The 22,082-nt window shown below is 50.7% G+C and overlaps 7 protein-coding genes across 7 annotated transcripts; 4 read left to right on the forward strand and 3 right to left on the reverse strand.

Annotated features, from left to right (window-relative positions):
* Positions 1-94: 94 nt before the first annotated feature.
* On the reverse strand, positions 95-3,202 carry CTRU02_203248 (alpha-l-rhamnosidase; the record flags this gene model as incomplete). Its single annotated transcript, XM_036727329.1, has 1 exon — positions 95-3,202. One exon carries the CDS (start codon positions 3,200-3,202, stop codon positions 95-97), a length of 3,108 nt encoding a protein of 1,035 aa, XP_036581123.1.
* Positions 3,203-4,214: 1,012 nt separating this feature from the next.
* Positions 4,215-4,727, reverse strand: CTRU02_203249 (uncharacterized protein; the record flags this gene model as incomplete). Its single annotated transcript, XM_070204165.1, has 3 exons — positions 4,215-4,248; positions 4,309-4,641; positions 4,699-4,727. The coding sequence occupies 3 exons, from the start codon at positions 4,725-4,727 to the stop codon at positions 4,215-4,217; spliced, it is 396 nt and encodes a 131-aa protein (XP_070061928.1).
* A 591-nt stretch (positions 4,728-5,318) lies between these two features.
* On the forward strand, positions 5,319-6,059 carry CTRU02_203250 (uncharacterized protein; the record flags this gene model as incomplete). Its single annotated transcript, XM_036727331.1, has 1 exon — positions 5,319-6,059. The coding sequence occupies one exon, from the start codon at positions 5,319-5,321 to the stop codon at positions 6,057-6,059; it is 741 nt and encodes a 246-aa protein (XP_036581125.1).
* Positions 6,060-9,405: 3,346 nt separating this feature from the next.
* Positions 9,406-9,997, forward strand: CTRU02_203251 (uncharacterized protein; the record flags this gene model as incomplete). The annotated part of the gene is made up of 3 exons (XM_036727333.1): positions 9,406-9,482; positions 9,543-9,679; positions 9,729-9,997. The coding sequence occupies 3 exons, from the start codon at positions 9,406-9,408 to the stop codon at positions 9,995-9,997; spliced, it is 483 nt and encodes a 160-aa protein (XP_036581127.1).
* A 1,326-nt stretch (positions 9,998-11,323) lies between these two features.
* CTRU02_203252 (phytanoyl-CoA hydroxylase) lies at positions 11,324-12,457 on the forward strand (the record flags this gene model as incomplete). The annotated part of the gene is made up of 3 exons (XM_036727334.1): positions 11,324-12,220; positions 12,274-12,366; positions 12,419-12,457. 3 exons carry the CDS (start codon positions 11,324-11,326, stop codon positions 12,455-12,457), a joined length of 1,029 nt encoding a protein of 342 aa, XP_036581128.1.
* Positions 12,458-12,587: 130 nt separating this feature from the next.
* On the reverse strand, positions 12,588-14,834 carry CTRU02_203253 (zn 2cys6 transcription factor; the record flags this gene model as incomplete). Its single annotated transcript, XM_070204166.1, has 6 exons — positions 12,588-12,727; positions 12,786-12,882; positions 12,933-13,048; positions 13,115-13,835; positions 13,895-14,481; positions 14,633-14,834. The coding sequence occupies 6 exons, from the start codon at positions 14,832-14,834 to the stop codon at positions 12,588-12,590; spliced, it is 1,863 nt and encodes a 620-aa protein (XP_070061929.1).
* Positions 14,835-19,741: 4,907 nt separating this feature from the next.
* Positions 19,742-21,721, forward strand: CTRU02_203254 (zip zinc transporter; the record flags this gene model as incomplete). The annotated part of the gene is made up of 4 exons (XM_070204167.1): positions 19,742-19,991; positions 20,118-20,318; positions 20,477-21,295; positions 21,363-21,721. The coding sequence occupies 4 exons, from the start codon at positions 19,742-19,744 to the stop codon at positions 21,719-21,721; spliced, it is 1,629 nt and encodes a 542-aa protein (XP_070061930.1).
* Positions 21,722-22,082: the final 361 nt, after the last annotated feature.

Consider the following 22,082-nt stretch of genomic DNA (forward strand, 5'->3'; position numbering starts at 1 on the left):
ATCAAAATTCCATCTTTCCATATTTAGAGCAAACTCTATACATTTGACGACCAAGACTAAACATCGCCTCCCAGCCTTATCATCTTAGTCTCCACTAGGAGTTCAAAGTTCCCACGAAACTGTGCTTGCCCGAAGGAACGGTAAAAGCAGTGTAGCCGTCCCGTTTTCCAACAGAGGTGGCACGACTCGAAGCTTGTATGTCGCCAACGACTGGCACGCGAACTTCCGCTTTGACATTAGCCGGAACCGTGACTGTCAACTCGAACTTGCCATCGGCCGTCTTGTTCCATTCACTACGAGCTTCGCCCCATCTCGTCTGGTAAGTTCCCGCAGCATTGTCTAAATCACCAACCGGCTTCGGTTGGAACACAAGCCGATCCTCCCAGGTAGAGCTAATCGTGTCGAGGGCGCCTGTGCGAATGCCCGCAATGCCAGCATGAAACCACTCATCAATCTGGGCGAGGATCATGTGATTTTTGGATGCTGATCGGTCCCAATTCTCGCCGACTGTAGTGAAGCCACCCGGATTGGCTATTGTTGGAGCCATGAAGTACCCGTAACTTGGTTTGTCGTTCTCTTGCAGCGTCTCCCAGAGTACGTCGTCCCGTCCAGCCGCAGAGAGCGCTCTAACGATAGGTCCCAATCCCAAGTGACCGCCACTCAAGTGCGGCCTTTGATCGGAGCTCGACGGGTACGAGTATACAAGTTCGACAAGGGCGTCGATGACACTCTGACGACGCTCTTCGGGTACTAGTCCAGCGTCCAAGGCAAGCGCTTGTGCAGCCTGCGTAGCATTGCTGGTTCCATTATTGCCTGTGTTTGTGTAGCGGCCGCTGGCGTCATTCCAGAAAGCAGCGTTAAAGGCATCGTGGATCTTTCCCGCTAGAGTCGTGTAGCTTTCCGCGTCGGCATCGTGTCCGGTCAGTTTGGCCATGCGGGCCATTGCTCTGATCGTGAGATAGTATCCCCATGTGCCAGTGATGCGGCCCGATGTCGATGCGTCGTCAGCTACCCAGTCGGCGAGGGCCGCGTCAACGATGTACCCTTGGGCTTTTTCGCGTTTGATGTAATCAACGAAGTCGGTCATTTGGTCGTAATGATCCGCCATAATCGTGGTGTCGCCGTACAAATCATAGAGCAACGAGGGGACAAGTACAATGGCATTGCCCCAGTTGATCTCGTCGCCAAAGCGGCCAGTGTAACCCCAATCATAGACAGGCGTCTTGAGAGCGACATTGCCACGCATAGAAGTGTTTGCAATTGACTGACCCTCCACTAAATGTCGCATGCTAGTCCGCAAGAGGCCGTCAAGATGGAAGTTTCGGTAGATGGCACCCATAGGCATGGTGTAGTCGGCAGGGTACGACAGCTTCTCGCGACCAGGGCAGTCAGTTATCACCGACAAGAGGTTGCTCATGAATGAGTATCGCGACATCTTGTGAATCCTGTTTATGCGACTATTTGAAGATGTGAACGTGCCGCTGACTGGGACGTCGGTCTGTAATCGAAGCCCGGTGATCAGCTCTGGTCCGGGCTTGAAGCCGCCAGGGAGACCAGTGACCTGAACCCACTGCATGCCAAAGTAGTTGAATTCTGGATGCCATGTTTCGCCGCCGGCACGACCAGCGGTGGTGTAAGTGTAGAACAAGTCCGACCCACGGGATCCTGGGCCGAGCGAAGATTGTTCAATCGTGCCGTTGGCACTAAGCGACTCGGAGGGCGCCACCTTAACAACCACGCCAGCCGGAAGCTCGGGTAGGTTGATTTGAGCCCATCCAGCGAAATTCTGACCAAAGTCGAACACCCAAGTGCCAGGAGCAGGATTCGTGACCGACACGGGCGTTATACGTTCTTGAATCTTGACGGGCTCCGCGGCTCGAGAAACAAGTTCAGTGGCCAGATTCGGAGGGGGCGCAAGGCCTGCCGAGACCCAGTTCGTCGAGTTCAGATTGGCACCTGGACGGTTCCATCCCGGTTGCTCACGGCGGGCATCGTAGTCTGAGCCGGAGTACCATAGGTCGAGTACCAACGGGCCTAGTGTAGTGCGCCAGGAACGGTCAGTCACAATTATTTCATTGCTACCGTCCTTGTAACTGATTTCGAGACGGGCGATAAGACGAGGTGTAACAGCTGCGCCAGCTGAAGGATCACTGGCCGCCTTATTGTTACCAGATCCAGTCACTTTTACACCGGTCATGTGTGAATGCGTCAGGCCAGGTGTGAAACTGATGGTTGAGGTGGTGTTGTCGATAGCGGTAATAACGCGTGATTCAAGTTTATCACCGCCTCCGCCAGTATCGATGTTGATAGTGCCATCCAAGTGGTATCCAGTAACATTACTGAGTTGAACGGAAGTGGCTCCGGCTTGCACATCACTAACAAGAGTGCCGTTGCCTTTCAACTGACTCTGCCACCACGCGTAGGGAGCGTTGCGCCCGACAGCTGGATTCTTCACGGTGGAACGAACGTATGCCGGCCCGTTGCCAAGGCTGACACCAATGGCATTGGCTCCAGCTTGAAGGACTTTCTTGACGTCATAGACGCGATATTCGCTTGAGAGCTGGTAATTAGAGTAGCCCGGCGCGAGAACCTCATCGGTAACCTCCTCTCCGTTCACAGTTGCGTGGTGAAGCCCGACGCCGGACAGATAGAGATGGGCATCAATGACTTCCTTGTCGCCTGGAATAGAGAACTGCCGGACGAATAGTGGCAGTGGCTGGTTTTCTGTACGATCGGGGTAGTCGATCCAACGAGCATCGCCCCAGTCCCCTTGTTCAAGCAAGCCCGCAGTCCATGAGGAAGGGTCTGACCAGCCTGAGGGTTTGCCAAAGGCATCCCAGACCTGTACCCTCCAAGCAGCCTTGTCCCGAGATCTGAGATCTTGACCCAAACGCAGGTGTTGTTGGTTGCCATCGAGCTTTCCGCTGTCCCAGATGAGCTTGCCCGCTTCGAGATCGGCGGTACTCGCGGCGACCTGAACGTTGTAGGCGGTCTGCAGGTCACCCGCGCAAACGGATTCTGTGCATTTCTCTGTTTGAATGATTTTCCAGGCGAGAGTTGGGCGAGAATGGCCAAGGCCAAGAGGCTCATCGGCGCGTCCGTCGACAGTGAGCTGAACGACTTTGACCATGTTACCCTTGGTTTCGGCATTTATCGTCGATCTCAAGAGAGCAAAGGCAATAAACATGCGCTTGAATCGCATGATGACGGATGTTCTCACTCAAAGACAGAACCTTCTAGGATGCGTAAGCTTGTAGACTGCCCTTTTCAGCAAGCCATTGAAATTACATGGCTAGCTTTATATTAACGATGCCAAACGCCGGACAAAACCGCGTACTCGAATCATCCCGCATTTCGATAAAATAGTGAGATGCTCATTGCTAGATTGGCTAACCCACTACAAGAGCTACATCACAAGTGAACTCGCGAGATCAATTGCCCGAATTTCTACTCTTGACTAGACTCGTCCCAGTCCCTCGGGTCATCTAATAGCAATGACTCTACAATGTCGTATATCGTACCGGTCATAATATGCTACCTGCTGACACTCTAATCTTAAAATCGGATCTGATTGGAGTAGTATACAAAAGTATTAGCTACTGTATTATGGGAATGGCATGACTAGCAGGGTCTGAACGGCGGGGGAAGCGGAGACGCGGGGAAGCGGAGAGTGTCGGACCATCCCAAGCCTATCAGCAGTTGGATGCAAGTTCCCAGGAGGTTCCTCGGCATTTATCGCCCTATTAAGACGTGGCAGTGACCTTGAATACTACCAGAAGAGACTAAGTATATCATCAGTGAAGAGGGGTACTCTGCTTGTTTGCCAGTCCAAACATCTTCTCAGTTTTCAGTCAGTGTCCATATAGGTGGCGCGGAAGGAAACTATTCACTTTAGTTTCGTTCGTTTGACACATGTAGACGGAAGCCAAAAAGAAGATGTGTTTGCTCGCTTCCTCTAATATTCTAGACCTAACTGCAACTTGTGTGGCATGTATGACAACTAATTCACCCTAGTAACTCGGCTGGCATACGTCCCGTGAACAGCGTGAAAATGATACCGATTAATGCGCATTTCAGGCCCAGTTTCCACAAATACAAGTAGCTTAACAATATTCTTTCAAACTTGATGAAAGTGGGTTGGAAGAAAATAAGATTTGGTCCAATTTGTGGTTGAACAGCAAAAGCACAACCATACTAATAGCTCGACTCTTTCGTCACGCAGATTGGTGCGATGAATTTCTTGCATAGCTATGAAAAGTAACCCTTGAACCTGGCTGAACAAAAGAGAAGAACAATCCTTGCACGTACGCCTGATCGTACTTATCCGGCATGGAGTGGGTGTCGTAGTAGGCATCGTACGTCAACAGGGCGAAGCCCGGGTCGGCAGCAGCAATGGCACTGGGCCAGTACTTGTTGTCGTTGAGGCCATCGTTAGCGGGCGGGTTGCCAGAGTGTCCATAAGACGCAATGGCGAACTCGGGATAGGTGTTGACGCCGACCCCAACATACGTGCTCAGCAACTGGGAGTTGGGGCGAGTGACTGACTGGGCTCTCGCAGGGGCGCGGCTGACGGCAATGTCAAAATTGGCATCGGCCAACTCCTTGAGAGTGCTGGCGAAGCAAGCGCTCTCCGGTAAAGATCTTTCTCATCGTTATGGCTTCGTGAGAGTCGGTGATTAGTTACATTGGAGAACTGACTCCGTAATTAGGCACGCTTCGATGGCCATTTTTCTCTCTTTTTCCCCATTCTTCTTTACCCAACCACTCTATTTACTGGTGGGTTAGACTTAATGACAAATATAACACCGTAACCAGTGCCTACCAGCATGTTGCACCTTATCAAATACCTGGAAAGTTATGACTGTCTACTAGATATCGGGGCTCGCAGGACCATGATGATAACCTCAATGGCCTCGCCAGAGAGTCCAGAGAAGGGTGGGAGCCAGCCGACCACCAAAGGCACACATTCATGCATTTATCTCTTTGAACCTGACGCAGGGTTGCAGAAGGATCATGTTGGACGGATAAGGGAAAAAGGGGACCCAATCATCATCAAGCTCGCCCCTTGCATGTTGCAACAAGCTTATATCAATTAAGCGGTTTACCAAAGAAAGGTGGCACCAAAGTTCTTTTCCCTCTTCAGGCCTGTGTACCGTCGCCCTTTGACGCTCGCTTTTCTTTCTACTTTTTCAGCCACAGTTGTCTCGATTTTCGGTCAGAAAATACAAATCTTTTCAACTCCTTGCAAAGCTGAGGCGGAATTATTGTACAGGCCGCTAGGATTCTGCACCATTAAACCACAACACAACTTAGACACAATGCCGACGCTTGACCAAGTCGAGTACTCTCAGGAGGCCACGGTCGCCGCTGTGACCGACTTCTACGCCTTCCTGGCCAAGATGTACCTCCCCGAGTCGGCCGTCGCGCACCCGCCGCCAGGAGGGTGGCCGACGCTGGCCTCTGATCTCAGCGACCTGGGCAAGTCTGACGAGGTGCTGAGCCTGCTTGCGCACCTCCCGTACGTCCGCCAAGACGAACTCGACGACACCGAGATACCGGAGATCACCCCTGGCGGCCGCTGGATAGACTGGCGTCAGTCCGGCATCTGGGTGCGCGAGGGCGGCAGCGACATCGACGAGCTGCGCACCATCTCCGAGGGCCCCGCCATCATGGAGAACGTGCCCGAGCACGTCGTCGGGCTAACGATGAGCGAGCACCACGTCTTCCTGCTCGACACGGACCTCGGCGTCGTCTACTGGCCCGAGTGTCCCGGCCGCCTCCGCGACGGGCCCCGCTGCATCGAGGACGACCCGTACGACTACTGCGACGACGACGAAGACGCCGAGTGGCGTGCCGACGGCGCCGCCTGGTCGGTCGCCGACTTCTTCAAAGTTCTCAAGGCCCAGTACCGCTCGCTGCGCTGGGTGCCGTGCAGCGAGCACGAGGTCTTGGATTCGGAAACCGAGATGACGAGAAATCCAATTCCAGCGCTCCAGGACGTTTATCGGCGCCACGGCTGGCCTGATTTGCAGCAGTATCGCAAGGAGGAGTGTCTTTAGGAGGCTAAGGCTGTCAGGGTTGCAACAGAGCAGGGAGGGGATGAGGAGGAGGCCTCAGCAGAAGGCGCTTAGAGTTGATGTGAGTCAGGTGTGTTAGGGTTGCCTCCTTGGCACGCTAAGCAGAGTCTTGGTGTTCTTAGCAAGAGAAGCGAGAAGCTTAACCGTTTGAAGTGCTTTGGTAGGGATTTATCCGATCGAATGCTGCATGGGTCAGTTGGTATCGACTGGGTTCCGTTCCGAACATTGGTGAGAAGACACCCAACTTTCTCGTCGTGAAAGGTTTAGGGTTAGCTAAGAAGACGTGCCAGAACCCGTCAATCACAGAGACATGCGTCCTGAAGACGGGCCACTCGTACTGTGTTGAGGTCTTGTTTGAGCTGCCAGTCAACTCTCCCTAGTAGCTTGACTGGCCTTGCATCCTTTGAACAACATGGAACAAGACCTACTAATGCCTATTTCAGGCCCAGGCATGATGAGCTCCAAACATAATGTCCGCTCCTGTAGTTAGGGAAATCAGCATAATAATAGCTTTAAAACCTGTTGAAGAGGGGTTGAGAACAGAAATATCTAGGCTATCTGCGGTTGAACAGCAAAATAAAAATAAAAATACAACCGCACTCACAGCTCGATTCGAAGCCTAGAAGCCTTCCTAATGAAAGATTTAGACCATCAGAAAAGTTCCAGTCGTCTCAACCACTTCGTTGCATTTAAACTAGTAACTACATTTAGAATCCCTGGTGTCCTGAGCATAGTCGCGGCCTGCTGTTACATCTTTATTCTCCTGATAAGATAGTAGGAGCCTTCTAGTAGCGGTCTCTTGGCTGCTAAGAGAGTCTTTTGGTCGATGGTGCGTGCGTCATTATGCGGTGTAATGGTTCAGGCTTTCCGGCCGCATCAGGAAGCTTATTTATATCTTAAAAAGTAAAATACAAAGCGAGTTATCCCATCAACTGCGAGTGGGCTACAGGTACATAGCCTGCGGGGTTGTAGCCACTCAGGAACAGACAGTGTAAACTACCTTCCAACCCCATACCTATTTTCCACTGACTTTGGGAAAAATCATGGACCAATTTGTGGCTCATAATGTACCTGTAGCCCACTCGCATTTGATGGGATAAGGCCATTATATATAAATACTGTATGAGCTAAATACTTAGAGCAAGCTCAGATTAAAACCTCTTCCGTAACAATCGGGGGTATAAGTAGCAAAGGTGTCGAGAATGAGCATTCTAGTACTAACTCAAGTGAATGACTGCCCAATACAGATCAAACTTAATTCCCTGCCCTACGATACCACCTGTCTATTACAAGTAGTATGTCTACTGAATGGTGGCCCTTAGCTACACCAAGTCTGCTCTTGTGGAGCAGGATTAAGCGGGCATATTGGGATGAACGCACGCGACACGACGATTGTAAGATTGTGGTTCTGAGGAGGGAACTTGATTCTATTGACCAATTTACTATGGAATCTAACACAGTCTTTATGAGGCATGATATTGGCCATAGTGGTAGGGAGCTAGTCAATGGCTGTCTTCGAGACTGACAGCTAAAACCCACCCCAAGAGGCCTAGCAATTAAGAGCCGTAGCAGTACTTGCTAGTTGAAGGGTCATAGTCGGTGCACAGACAGTCGCCGTCAGGAGCACTATTTGCATTTGGTAAATACATTAATAGTTTTTTTTATGGACATCTAACATACCCATGAATCTGCCACGCGTAGTCCCAGTGAGTTGGGCAGACGGTAGAGCAGGTCGAAGTGGGACCGTGGTTGTCAACGCATTCGGCGAACCCCTTCAAGTTAATACCGCAGCCAGAAGCTCCTTGGCTTACGCATTGTTGGTATTGTTTGTGGCAGCATACGGATTCGCCTGGGTTGACCGAGCTCGCATATGCTACGTGAAGCAGAGCAGGGATGATCGGAAGAAGCCAGCGAGTGAGCATCATTGTAAAGTATGAAGATTGGTAACAGATTGAGGCAAGAGGATGATTTGATGAAGAATTCACAGCTGTTTGAGAATTGGCGTAGTTGATGACTGGTTTTATACATGAACTTTTGTCGAATTCGACTGAGATATTGACACTGTTGCATGAAAACATTGTCTATCATACTTTCCAATAGTCTTCTCAAAGGTCATAAAGTTAGACCGTCTTTTACGAGTGATAGAGAAAATGCGAGAAAAAGCACGAGAGAAGGTACAAGCGAAAAATTCATAGAAGGCATAGAAGCAGTGTGGGGCACTCTGTGGTAAGGTACGTTATCGCAGTTTGTAGCGAGAGCAGTAAGTTGCAGAGTACTTTATTTGGCTTTCGGTGTAATCTTTGGGAAAGGCGTAAAGCTAGAATATCTCGTGTACAAAGGAGGGGAGCAAAAATTCAAAAGATTACCTTACTGTGAGATACGAAGAATTGTGTACTTCTGTGTCTTGTTCACTAAACATATCCAGACTCCATGAGAACTAGTAAGTAGGGGCACACCTTTCCATAAAGTATGATAAATTATTAGATACGGGCTTGTTTTTATGGCTTAATGCTCCTTTTGAGCCGCCATGTCCGGGACTACGGGTTGACGTAAACCTAAATTCGGCCTGTTTGGCGGTCTCTCCCCATCATTAAACCACGCAGATTTTGGATGGAGTCAAAATCTCCTGTCTTGTAACTCAATTCAAAAGTTTTCCTTGATCATGAACTGGAGGGCTTGCTCTCCCGAGCGCCATATGTTCATCTTTAATACAAGCGCTCAGGCATGTAGTGGTGTTGAGGAGGTGAATTGGCAGCCACATCTTCCATGATTGGGCGGTCATGAATGCATTTGGCAGTGGGGGTTGTGCACACGTGGCGGCGGTAGTAGTAGTGAAAGTTTCATTACGAGGGCCACGTTAGTTGGCCCTTGAGAACAATGAGATAGCTGAGTATCAGTCTTCGGCTTTATCGTAAATTCGGGTTCTCTCCTTCGCTTTCCCTTTAGCCTGAGTAATGATAACTTTGTCTAGTCCGAAGCTTATCCCACCAGGTCCCGATGGGATAGGGGTAACATTTAGACTAAAGGAAGTAGACTTTGCTATGATAAAAGGTGGAAATACTTCTGCCTTGCGGCAACTGCGCCTCGCTTTTATTCTTTTCGCACTTTATTATACTTCAGGGTAGTCTTTGGGACTTATCACAGTCTTGTAACTAGACCACTCAGTTACTAGCAGATTAAATGACAATAGGCGAGTATATAAAGTGTCGAAGATTCAATCACTTCATCGGACGATATCTCAATTCATCCCATCTTCTGATTGCAACAATCTGATCTTAGTTACACATCGTTCTACTGCAACATCGCTATACAAACTACGTATTTCAAAATGCAGCCTCAATTTGTTGTACTTTTGTCGATGCTAACCACCGCACTGGGCAGTCCAGTTGAACTGGTGGGACATGTGTAGGTTCTCAAGATGCATATTCTGTATATTTCCATTTCCACAGCCTAATTAAACAACAGCGTGAGCGTGAGGGCACCACCGGCAAACACGTGCCCAGTGGTCAAAAATGCCCGCTGGCACGCTGTGAATGGCGGCGAAGTAACTGATGATATCTGCTTCACTGCGGAAGAAGATCAAACTCATACCGCCACTATCAGTAAGAACTCTGAATCCATTTCCACAATCAGGTTTACTAATTATATTAGATGGGCCAACTGGCGGCGGCGGCAGAAACAACGTTGTCCTGACTACCACGAGTCACCGCATGCACGATATCAGTGGCGAAACCTTTTTCCAGTATGTTGCCAACATGCAAAACAACATGGGTCACGCCGCCGAGTTCTATGCCAGCACAAGCCAGAATGAAAGAGGAGGCCCCGTCGTGATTCAACCTGGTCAATCTGCTGCCCACATTGGCTATGTCAACGACTACATCCAGCAGCTTTTCCTCAGCATCAAGTGGCTTGGTCCTTAGACTATTAGGGCCACCTGAGGTCCGAAAAGTCATAGGAAGATGATGTTGAAAACAACGTGCTTGGACAGAATGTAGCGGATAGCATGTGTAAACACTCATTCACAATTATTTGATGGGATTTATGTAATAAAATTAGAAAAAGAACAAAAAAATTGAAAATAAAAAAGATTGTTTTGAACCACCTGATAGCCTCTGAAGTATTCCGTGCGATTAAAGCCCAAGTCGACCTGGAATGTTCGATTTCGGAGTCTTCGATTAATGGAGACACTTGAGGGTTGTGTAAGTAACTACGGAAATTGAATATCAGATCGAGACATGGCTGTATGATGTAACAAGAAGTAGTTTCCGGACTCTTTTACGTAGTGTAGTAGTATCCCTTTGAAGACTATACAGATGCCACCAGACACAAACTATAGGTTGACTGTTTGCCTGCAGAGAACATGGGTTGAGATCTCCGTTACTGAGAAGAAATGAATAATCCAAAAATAGGAAACGGTAAAACCATTTTTGCATACATATATCCATGCAAGCCTAGGAAAACTCACTGCCACGTGTAGACCCTGAATGCCAATCGAAGCATCCGGTCCCAAAAGATACAAAGTGCCATAAACCGTTTGCCAAAGGCTCACGGATATTACCAAGTGTTTTACTCCTCAATACTCAGATGTCTACTCACATGGTATAGTTAAACGCCCGGCGAACTCCTTCCGAATCGGGAACAGTAAGCGTTCCATCAGCCTGGCACACGTTCCATGTAGCGAATGAGCCATCATCGGTTGCTGATCTGATCAAACTGCTCAATTATCCAGAACACGATTCGCCCTTTCGGCAATCTCACATTCGAGCCTGTGTCCCAGCTGATCGCCCCAGTGTGGGGTTAAGATCAAAATACGTCAAGCGTGGGATTGGATTCGCTGCAATGGGTTTTGTACATGCGGAGAAGCATTGGCGACACGAAGCTGTAGCTTGGTTTTGCTATCCCAATTAGGCAACCTTTCGCCGGATGTGAGACCCTTTTTTTTACCCCGCGGATTACATTTCTATCCAAGGCGATTCGTGACAAGCCGGTCGGGTCCATGGAGGCAAAAGGGCGTCATTGTCACTCTCAGGCGATAGGAACTCTTTTGGCCCAAATTCGGATGTACTACCCGAGACAGTAGGAAGTAAAGTATAAGAAGGGATTTGCCTAACTCAAAAATGCCAAAGTCATGAATGTCTGATACTGCCTTACCTCGCACACTTCTCTTGAAAGACATATCCATTTATTTCGAACAATTAAACCCTGTAAAAACTTTCCTAGAGGAATCAAATCAAAAAGCCTTTACTATGCCACACGCAGAAACTACCGGCGCAGCGCCTCCTCCCACCATCGCCGGCGTCCACCTACACGTAAACGATGACCTTCTCGCCCCCAACGAAGTAGAGACACTCATACCCTCTTACCCGACGGAAGACCTTGACATCCTTCGTCAGCGCTACCGTGAAAACGGCTATCTCCTTCTCAAGGGACTCCTACCACGTGAAGACGTTCTCTCTGCCAGAGAATCATACTTCAAATCCCTCGAACCCTCAGGCGTCATCAAGCCCGGCACATCTCCGAGAGACGGCATCTTTGACGACGCAAAGTCGCCCGGAGATTATCCCGGCATCGGCGCCGGAAGCGTAAAGAACTCGCGACCGGGCGAGACAGACAAATCTGCCTTCTTCGCGGACGCTGCACTGAAAGCACACACGGAGGACTGGTACGCTGGTTCCGAAGACGGAAAGGTCCAGGGGTTCTGCAACCACCCCGTCCTCCGTGACTTTGTCGCAAAGTTCAGCGGCTGGGGCGACAACACGCTCACCGTCAAGAGAACGCTTCTCAGAAACAACACCCCTGGTAACAAAGCTATCGGTGTGCACTACGATCAGTCTTTTATGCGCTACGGAGAGCCGACGTCCGTGACGGCGTGGGTTCCCATTGGCGATGTCAGACTCGAGGGCGGAGGGTTGATTTACATGCAAGACGGCGAGAAGCTGGGTGAGGAGATTGAGCGGGATTTCATGGCGCAGGCCAAGGCCAAGGGGATGAACGACGAAGAGACGAGGAACGCGTTCAACGCGAATATGATGAGCACGGGATTCCTGTGTGAAGGGCCGGCGGACTTTGGCCGAAGGTATGGGAAGAAGTGGCTCGTGAGTGCATACGAAGCTGGTGTTGTCGTATTTCATTCTGCGCACATGGTAAGTTGGCGTCTCATCGCCTCGGAGGATTTGTCGATTGACGTCGGTTTTAGGTCCATGCTTCAACGAAAAATTACGACCCTGAAGGCCGTATCAGGCTGGGAACTGACCTGCGCTTCGTCGACAGCAGTCGGCCTTGGGATACTGTGAGTTCTGAATCTTCCTCATCATAATTTACCTAATGCTAATCTCAGATAGCGATGGGACAAACACTACAGCTTTAACGATGGCTTGTGAGTTTTCCGCGCTGGCTTGAGTATCTTGTGGTCGACAATGGACATAATGCTGTAGCTCAAATCATAGCTGTGCGATGAAACTTGTACCACTGCCGTTTCGAATGCCAGATGAATTAATGCCAGTGATCATTTCAAAAGCTATCGAGCTCTGCCCATTGCTCCTTCAAAGTCTTGACCAACGCCCCTGTTTTCCATTGCACAATGTTCCTCACCTGCGCCAAGTATTTAATTGTATGTTCACGTTCGAGCGGATGTCGGATGAGGTGCCCGCCTGCGTACCGATTAGCATACTGTTTAACAGGTTAACGACCTTGAGGCTTTCGACTTACATAGAGACAGCATGTGTGCTGGTAGGTAGTATGCGTTTACCGCTTCGTTAGAAAGGGCCAAGCCCATTAAAATACAGAGATAAAATGAGATTTCGCGCTGAAGGGACGTTAGATTAAGTGTGCCTTGACATGAACCCGGGAGCTTACCTCGCTGTCAAGCCTCTTCTTCGTTCCCTCAAATCCCACCATCGAATTCGGGCTGCTGTAAGCCTGAAAGCAAAAGATAGCTTTCGAAGCGTAGTAATATCCAAGAGCAACGGTGGCTGAAGATACAGGTTAGCAAACTTCATAGCAACCACCAGCTAGCCACTGAACTCGGTGGGCCTTACCTGGATCCGTACTCATCCATAGAGTCGGGAACGGCCGATGCCTCGTTAGATCCGCTCTCTCGTAGAATAGGGGCTGAAAAGACACGGGCTTGTCCCTATACCAGCCCTCAACTTCGCCCTGCAACTCCTCCCAAGCGGTATCACTGCTCGCCAAGAACCCAGTGCCGTCGTCGGGGAAAAAAAGCTTTAGCACCTTTGCAAACAGGTAAACAATACGATTTGCGTGTGCCGTGTCGTCATTCATCATAAAAGTAGACGACCTCTCGAAATTCTTCAAGCATATCTCGATCGGCGTCCGGCGAACGAGGTATATATAGAGGGCCTGCCGTAAGTGCACCCAGCTCGCCGCCTCGGCGAGACCGCCCTGCGTCACAAACCTCGCAATTGAGTCGTGGTTGAGCAGGTTACGGGTGCCACGCAGGTGGTGATAGTGCGAGTCCGTCTCGTTGTCGTATTCTTCGTACAGGCGCATGATGACGACGGCCGTCAGCAGCGTCGAGTCCCAGGTTTCTGGGGGTTGGGAAAAGGCCTCGATGAGCAGTTCGATACAGCGGTTGTGGTAATAGGTGCTCTCCAGATCCGACTTTTCGACATCGTCGTCCGCACCTTGAGCATCAAAGCGGCTAGCGAGAGCGAATATTCCGTTAAGGAGGATAGGTGTGTAGAGAGCCAGGCGAGGGACCTCGAGTGTAAAAGGGCGGGCGTCGTGGCATGCGTCAATCTGTCCCGAGTCAGTTATCACTGTTTCGTTAGTATTGGGGAGGGTTGAATGAGACATACCGATGGAGCTATCCTCATAATGTATGTGCGATATAGAAAGGCCTGTCGCCCGGTAAAGCCGCAATGTTGCGGGTCAGCGGGTTGGGATCTGAGTTCAGCATCTGAAATCAGACTATCAGCCCTTTCCCGCTGCGCCGACCCGGCCTGCGTTGAAGGAGAGTCGCCCAGCAGATAAGAGATTTGAAGCTGGGGCTGGACCTCGCACCCACTCCACTGGCCAGAATCCGATGCGAGGCCGTCGCGAACAGAGTCGAGGTACCCCGGGCTGGAGGCAAAGCTAGATCGATGGTGAGACTCTGGCGGCGGTCCTCTGTTCAACACGAACCCAATGGGAGCGCTCCCGTCGCCGTGAGAGCCGTGGCCCGTGAATCTCTGCGCTGGCGCCTCCCCACGAAACCTTTGCCCTGCAGGAGGAGGCAGCTCAATAGTAAACTGCTGGCTTTCAAAGGATGATGAACCGTGTGGTGAAGCGTGGGAGCCGATGCTGCCTACCCTCCCCCCGGCGGTTTGCGAAGATAAAGTGGCAGGGGATGAGGAGTCTTCGGTGTCGGTTTCTTCCGCACGGCTGGACTCCGTGTTACGCCTAGCTAAACACCAAAAGAAGTCAATATGACGAGACTTTTCCTTTTTTTTCAAAGGCTGTGAAAGTTCAACGGAAAGCCGGGGAGATTATACGTGTTGGTTAAAGAGGGGAGATTTCGGATAGGAAGAATCCACAAAAGGAAAGTCAAGCCACACCTTTCTTCAACTCGAGCATTTGAGTCCTGCCTGCAGAAGCAGCCTTCTTGGAGCTGCCGGGCGCATGCTTAAAGCGTAGGGTTGTATCAAAATGACACGGCAGATCGGCCTCCAAGCAGGCGCCGCAACCCGACGCACCCGGTTGCACGACGCATTTGCGGTGACGCCGCCGGCAGGCGTCACAGCAGCGTCGGGGCTTCATATAGTTCCGGCCAGGTCTTCACTCCCAGATTTATCAGGATCTCTCTAGCGTCATCCGAAATCCCGCACGAGGGTTCTTCACTGCATGGTAATCAACACGGCCGTTCAACGGTGGGGTTTCCAAGCAGTTGGTAGGGCCCTGTGTGAGGTGGGTGATGGCCAGATGAACATACGACTTTGGGAGTTTTGCGGGGGGGGAACAAGAGTTGAATCCCGCGGGATACATGGCCTTTTGAAGAATGGGAAGACATGGCCGGGGCTAAGGATCGACGCAATGCGGGGGAGTGCGGGGTGAATCCCGACGGGACTACTCCGTAAACAAGCTGTGCCGTGACTGTTTGTGCGTCACGTTCGCCCAACGGACCGAGGCTTGGCAGGGTCTATATTAAGTCAAAACCTCCGATGCGTTGAAGAATCACTGGCATCCCCAAGTCGTTTATGTAGACATCGTGAGACACATTTCTCCACCATGAAGTTCTCAATGAGAGCCCGAAGAAGGGTTTGCCATTCGACTTTGCAAAGTATGAACTATGCCATCAGTGCGCCCGCAAATAACCTGGAATTTGCTGATTTGTCCAGGAGGCTGTTGGGTCCAGCGGATGATGAGGTATTTATATTTGCCGACAGCTCTCCGAGAGCGTTGGTGAATCCCGTTACATCTCCGATTTCACGATACTTCTTTCATCTGTTGTGTCTAGTAGAGCGTCATATTATAGACTCTTTTGACGGGGATGACGCCAGCAGTTCACCTGAAGATAGGACAGATCTGTTCGAAGATGAGATTTTGCCGATGGAGCATATGACAAGTCTTGGATTCTCTCGGTCGGACTTGTACCGATACCCAAGCCATCCCTGGCCTCCAGTGTCGATGGGGATCTACCCACATTTTCTTTACTCATAGTGCCGCTTATATTGGTCGTGGCCCTGGAACACGATCTTGTTCTTTTTGTCTCTCATCATGTATGGTGAGAGCCTGGGAATTTGTCAGTCTTTCTGGCATTGTTATCTTGCGTTTCAGAAACACACCGATTCATTTCCATCATCATTTAGAACTTTTTATTTCACGGCAAATTTTAACCCAGACACGTCCTCGTTCAACTTTGGAATAAGGTACAGTCAAAAGGCAGTGAAGCAAGTTGTCACGCTGACATAAAAAGTCTCAGCTAGTCATTTGGCTGTTGTATTCTCTCGAGAGGTACATCTGCCCAACAGCAGTCGATAGGAACAGGACCGATCGGGTCTCTTTCGTGCGGCAGGTATAAAGGAACCGAATGAGTTCAAGATCAACAAGAGAGCAGGGTGATTACCCGATGTCGGTCGAATCTATTCAGTGGTAAATGCGGATCAACGAGCTGAATGACAAGAACACTCGACCAGATGGTCGACTTAGAACCCATGTGACACTGACGTTGTAGAGGCATAACCTGTGGCCACACACAAAGCACCAAGCACAAACCCGGCTGGAAGAGATTGCGGATGATGCAAGAATGCAGCTCTATGTGAGTACAGTTTGGTGCAAACTATGGAGGCTATGAAGACGAGACGTGTTCCCCCTTCAAAAAACCTTTAACAACTCTGCTCTCATTTAGCACACTTCATTTCGGAACGGATTCAGAAGGGTCAAAACCGTTCAATATTCCGCGATTTGGACATGGACAGGACATTACTAGCTCGGGCTAATTAACCAACTCGAGAAAGTCTCTAGTGTCGTATTCCAAGGCCAAAAAATAATTGCATCTCAAGAATGATGCTATAAGTTCTTGTTTGCCATGAACAATGTCGCCGATCTGAGGTAGATATACGAGTTCTGACTGTCACTTTCAAGAGGAATCATCCTTATGGCCAGGATACTCAACCAGCTCCCATCAAAAGAGGCACTTGCCAGACCAGGTTTTCAACGAGATGATCCTAAGTTTTTCCCAAGAGAAGAAGAGCTTGAATTTTACAAGGATCATGACGACGAGGTAGTATGCCATAATTTATATGGAAAAAAAACAGAACACACCTGAAAGGGCCATTCTAATGAAGCCGAGTTTGACAACTTTATGTTGTCACGTGCTTGAAAGGTTTCTAATTCACAATCAGATCTCCACGAGGGACAGTATTCTCTTCTTCCGATCGCCGGTTTTGTTTCTAATTCTGGATGATCTTCGATGACAAGGTGTGCTTATCAGCTATGCTTATCAAGTGAGTTCAATGTCGGCCAGTTGTACCTTAATGTGAAGATACATTTTACCGCAAATTGCGCCTTCTTTCCATTGATGAGTAGACACTGGATGAAATCTAATCTCTCCAAGCGCTGATCACGATGTTTGGAGGAGTGATGAAACCTTTGGAGCTAATTACCCAATCTCATGATAGGACATATGCTCCTAGATATCTTGGTTATCGACGACATTCAAAGACCAGCTAAGTTTGGAGGCCAGTACAACAGCAGGCTAGAAAACCAATCATTTCTTACGAGAAAGCATCATGCGATACTCCGTACAAGGCATACCTTGTAGTGCCCCTCTCATCTCTTACCTGCCTACACTGCCATCTCATCACATCTCAAAAAAATTGACAGCAAAGTCTCACGACTCATCTCCCAAACCCTGCCCCTCTCACGAAATCTCACAAGCGTAGCTCCAAGCCTTAACCTCGTGACAGCAACGCAATGATTGATTAGGCTGGGATGATGCTCGTGCGAGAATGCGCAGATGACAAACAGAAAACACGTCATTGGCCCACTCACAAGCCACACTGAACCCACCGGGCTGTATCGTATTACATAATACTCCAGCCCCATTAGCTGCTACCCGATTGGTGCTAGCGTCGAAAACCAAAGATTGGTAGTAGAACAAGTCTTTTTCACCCGACAACGGTGCTAAAACCTTGGCGATGAATCAAGTGGTTCACTAACAAAGACGGACGTGGAAACTTACTTTTCTTCGGGTGTTGAGTGTACTTTTTTTTTTTTTTCTTTTTTTTTCTTTGTCAGACATTTTCGCTTTGTTCGAACTTGTCACTTTGGAAGGAAAAGGGGTCAATACCACCTTATTCTAAGCTGCTGGGCTTCGAAGGCTGAATCACCGAGATGTCATAGGAGGATTGCTACAAGTGAGACATTCACAAAACATTCAAGCAAATCGCGGTGCTCTGCATATGTCGACTTGTCAAAATACACCTTACACCGCAATTCTTGCAAAATCTCATCAAATGACAATGAAAGTTTTACGAGTCTGGCCAAGCCCCCTTCCAAGCGCAGACCATGCTCAAGTGACGCGTCAATAAAAGGGGGCACCAGCCGTCTTGGGGCCTGGGCGTTTCTAGGGGGCATGACTGGGCGCTGTGTCGCAGGACCATGTCACGAAAAATGGTCGGTTGGGTTCTCTGGGATTTACACAGTAACATAGTCTGACAGACAGCCGAGATCTTTCTTCCCCCCTCTCTCTATCTCCCCCCGGATAAACAAATCTACACAGACGAGACGAGAGGAGTCGAAACTGGCTTATCGGGCTGCTTGCTGCTTGCTGGGCCTACCTTAGTCGGCTATCTTGGTGCAGGTTTCGGAATAGAGCGGGAGCGCTGAGCCCCATGGGGTAAGTGAGAGGCCTATCAGTGGACGGCTCCCCGACGAGATTGGCGATGCCGCGATGTGACCAAGGCATTGGGAGGGAAAGAACCGGACGCGGGGGGATACGCAGTGACGTTAGTGGGTTGCAGCGAGGGGCATGTTATTATCGTCTGGTGACGGGCGTTGTGATGTTCTCGGCGTAAAGGGAAGCGCGTGTTTTATTCTCTGGAAGGACTTTGATGAGAATCGAGAGCGTCAGCCAAGGGGGTTCATCAAGATGGAGGCAAATGGAGTGACGAAAGATGAGAACGATGAGAAGCAGAAAACAGAAGAGAAGACGAAGAAGAACAAGACAAAAAAAAAAAATACACAAAAAACAGCGCCAAAGTCGATGGTAGATTGCCATCAGAAAACATCAAAATCTTCACCTTGAGTGACCGATTACAGGCTTCTCCCGACCGGCTATCCTAGGAGCCGCCCCCCTCCCTAAAGACCCCAGTAAGACTCATTCCCCCGTGCGCCAAGGGATGGCCGAGACCCCCATAGCCCTCCGCTAAGAAAAAACCATGGTGTCAAGTGTACATCACCAAGGTACGGGTTTCTGGGTGAACAAACGGTACTTTTGCTCGATGTGATTCTAGTGTATTGCCGAGGGTATTGAAGCCGTCAGACTCTTTTCTCATATAGTACCTTAGAATGAATCAGCTATCAAGGTGTAAATACTTGAAAGATGGATGGCGATATTCAGGGACACAAAGACGTATACACATACCATGTATAGGAATACTATACATATGTAGACAAAAGTCACAAAGGTGTTGAATCATCCCCCTCAAATCATACGAACCATCACTGCAACTGACATGAACTACCTACCCAATAAACAAAAAAAAAATACCCACACCGTTCCGAAGGGGTTCTCAGCCAGCGCCGAGCGTTCGTTGGGAGGCTGGCCCCAAGTACAAGGGAGCCGGGGGGCTGTGTGTGTGTGTGTGTGTGACTCGCTTCCGCATTTGGCCGATGCACTCTTCCCGCGGCCCCGCCCCTAAAAATTTCTAGATCCCGAAGACGGCCACGGTTTTTATATTAAGTACACGGGTACCTGACATCATCATCACCCCTTTGACCCGTGACTTTGAGCATCGAGTTTGAAAGTTTGATCCCCATCTTTCTTACCAAACGATTTCAACAGCACAACAAAAAAACAAGTCATTATTACCTACTGGAAGACGAAGATTATCAAGAGTGAAGAGTTATAGGATAGGACATACACACGCTGCAGCCAATTTGAGAGAAAAAGAGACAGCCTAGACAGACATAGTTCTGCTGAGCATAAGGAGGCCGCCGCCACAATGAACTGTCCTTCGCGTACCGACGATATAACTCTGGAACATCCAGACTGGAACCAGAATCCGCCTTTCCTGGCCGCCGATCTCACCACCTGCGAGGACCTCAACGGCATTGCCAACGCTCGCGAGCACCGCCGGGTCACTACCGGTGCCGGCGACGGATCCGATGGTCGGGGTGATGACATGAATTACCAGACCTTACCACGTTTGCAACCCGATCGTCGAGTTGCCCTTTCGGGAGGGTGGAACCACGGTGAGTCAGCCAGATTCTCTTTCTCGCAACCCGAAGTCTCGACCGACACATGTCGATGACTTCGTGTCTGACAAGAGGAGGGGGAGACTGTCACTAAAGACCCGATTGACTAACGCCCCGTCAAAGGCTTCCATCCCCGAAACAAATACGTGCATGGTGGTGATGACCATACACGTCTTCTCAAGGGTTCCGACCCATCTCGCTCCAGCCTCTGGGGCTGGCTGAGCTGGCTCCTGTCCGTCGTGGGCTGCTCAGCCATTATTTCGGCTCTCAAGAGTCCCGAGGCCGTCGCCTCGTTCATGTTTGCAACCAAAGAATCTGCCCAATGTGAGTTTCTGCCCTGTTCCCTGTTCATAGACACCGTAAGACATCAACGGTTCATCTCATCATCACCACCACCCCACCCCTCACCGGCCGTATACCACCACCTTTGGTCGGCGCCTCATATCGATATCGCGAACCTCTGGCAAACTAACAACATCAAGCTGCCTTCAAGCGCTCCGTCCGTGCTACCCGCCGCTCGACCTGCCCGACCGGCGGTCTCGGTAACGAGGACGAATACAACACGCCCCTCCACGTCGGCGCTCTCTTCATCATCCTCGGCGTCTCCTTCTTCGCGTGCGCCTTTCCCCTCATCGCCTCCCGGATCCCCGGCGTCCGTATCCCGCGCACATTCTTCTTCGCCGTCCGCCACTTCGGCACCGGCGTCCTCCTCGCAACCGCCTTCGTCCATCTCCTCCCCACCGCCTTCACCCTCCTCGGCAACCCATGCCTGAGCTCGTTCTGGGTCGAAGACTACCCCGCCATGCCGGGCGCCATCGCCCTGGCCGGCATCTTCCTCGTCACCATCATCGAGATGGCCTTCCAGCCCGCCCGCCACATGTCCCACACCCCGAACGCCTCCGTCCTGTCCCCCCACGGCCCCGAGTCCGTCGACGAAGACGACCAGCGCGATCCGGGCTCCTACCCGCTTGAGATGGCCCCGAGCCGCGGCACCCGGAACAGCATCGGCCGCCAGCTCTCGCGAATCGGCCGCGACGAGCTGACCACGCCGCAGCGGGACGTCGGCCAACAGCAAGCCGGTGACAGGCTTGCCAAGCGCCTCGACGAGGAGTCCCGCGCCGTGAACCTGGGAAGCGTCAACGGCATGGCCCTCTCCCCTGCTCAGCAGCATCAAAAGGACATTCTCCAGTGCATGATGCTGGAAGTAGGCATCCTCTTCCACTCCGTCTTCATCGGCATGACGCTCAGCGTCTCCGTCGGTCACGAATTCGTCATTCTGCTCATCGCAATCGCTTTCCATCGTATGTCCTCTATCTCTCTCTCTATATCTCCGCCCATTTTCTAGGTTATCTAACGTGCGATCACCAGAAACCTTCGAAGGCCTCGCCCTCGGCTCCCGCATCGCCTCCATCGATTGGCCCTCCGGCAGCCTCCAGCCCTGGATGATGGCCCTGGCCTACGGCTGCACCACCCCCATCGGCCAGGCCATCGGTCTCGCCACCCACCGCCTCTACAGCCCGGACTCCGAGTTCGGCCTGATCCTGGTCGGCACCATGAACGCCATCTCGTCGGGCCTTCTCGTATTTGCGGCCCTCATCGAGCTTCTCGCCGAGGACTTCCTCTCCGACGAGAGCTGGCGTATCCTCCGCGGTCGCAAGCGCGTCTTTGCCTGTCTGCTCGTCTTCTTCGGCGCCTTTGGCATGAGTCTTGTCGGGGCCTGGGCGTAAATGCCCGGTTTTTTTTTTTTAGGGCCCCCCTCCTCTTGAATTGGATGGAGAAGGGGACCCAGCGGCTTGGGTGTACATGTGATCGGCATACCACCACCTTTTGACCACATAATAACGACTTTGTGGGGATTTCGTGGATACCCACAAGGCTAGAGATGTGAATCCCTGGCCTGGGTAGAAGCATCCCGCGCATTCCGTGTCCGCCGACCCTGTTCTGTCCCTCGCTTGTCTCGTCACATCTGAAAGGATGTGGTGAGGCATCTCCATGTCCTCGATGGGACTATGTCTCGTCGGGCAGCTTTATTCGATTCTTTTTTTTGGTGGAATGGTGCGACTGCATCAATTCGATCACTACTTTGAT

Source organism: Colletotrichum truncatum (genome assembly GCF_014235925.2).
Source record: "Colletotrichum truncatum strain CMES1059 chromosome Unknown Contig_0002, whole genome shotgun sequence".
NCBI lineage: Eukaryota > Fungi > Ascomycota > Sordariomycetes > Glomerellales > Glomerellaceae > Colletotrichum > Colletotrichum truncatum.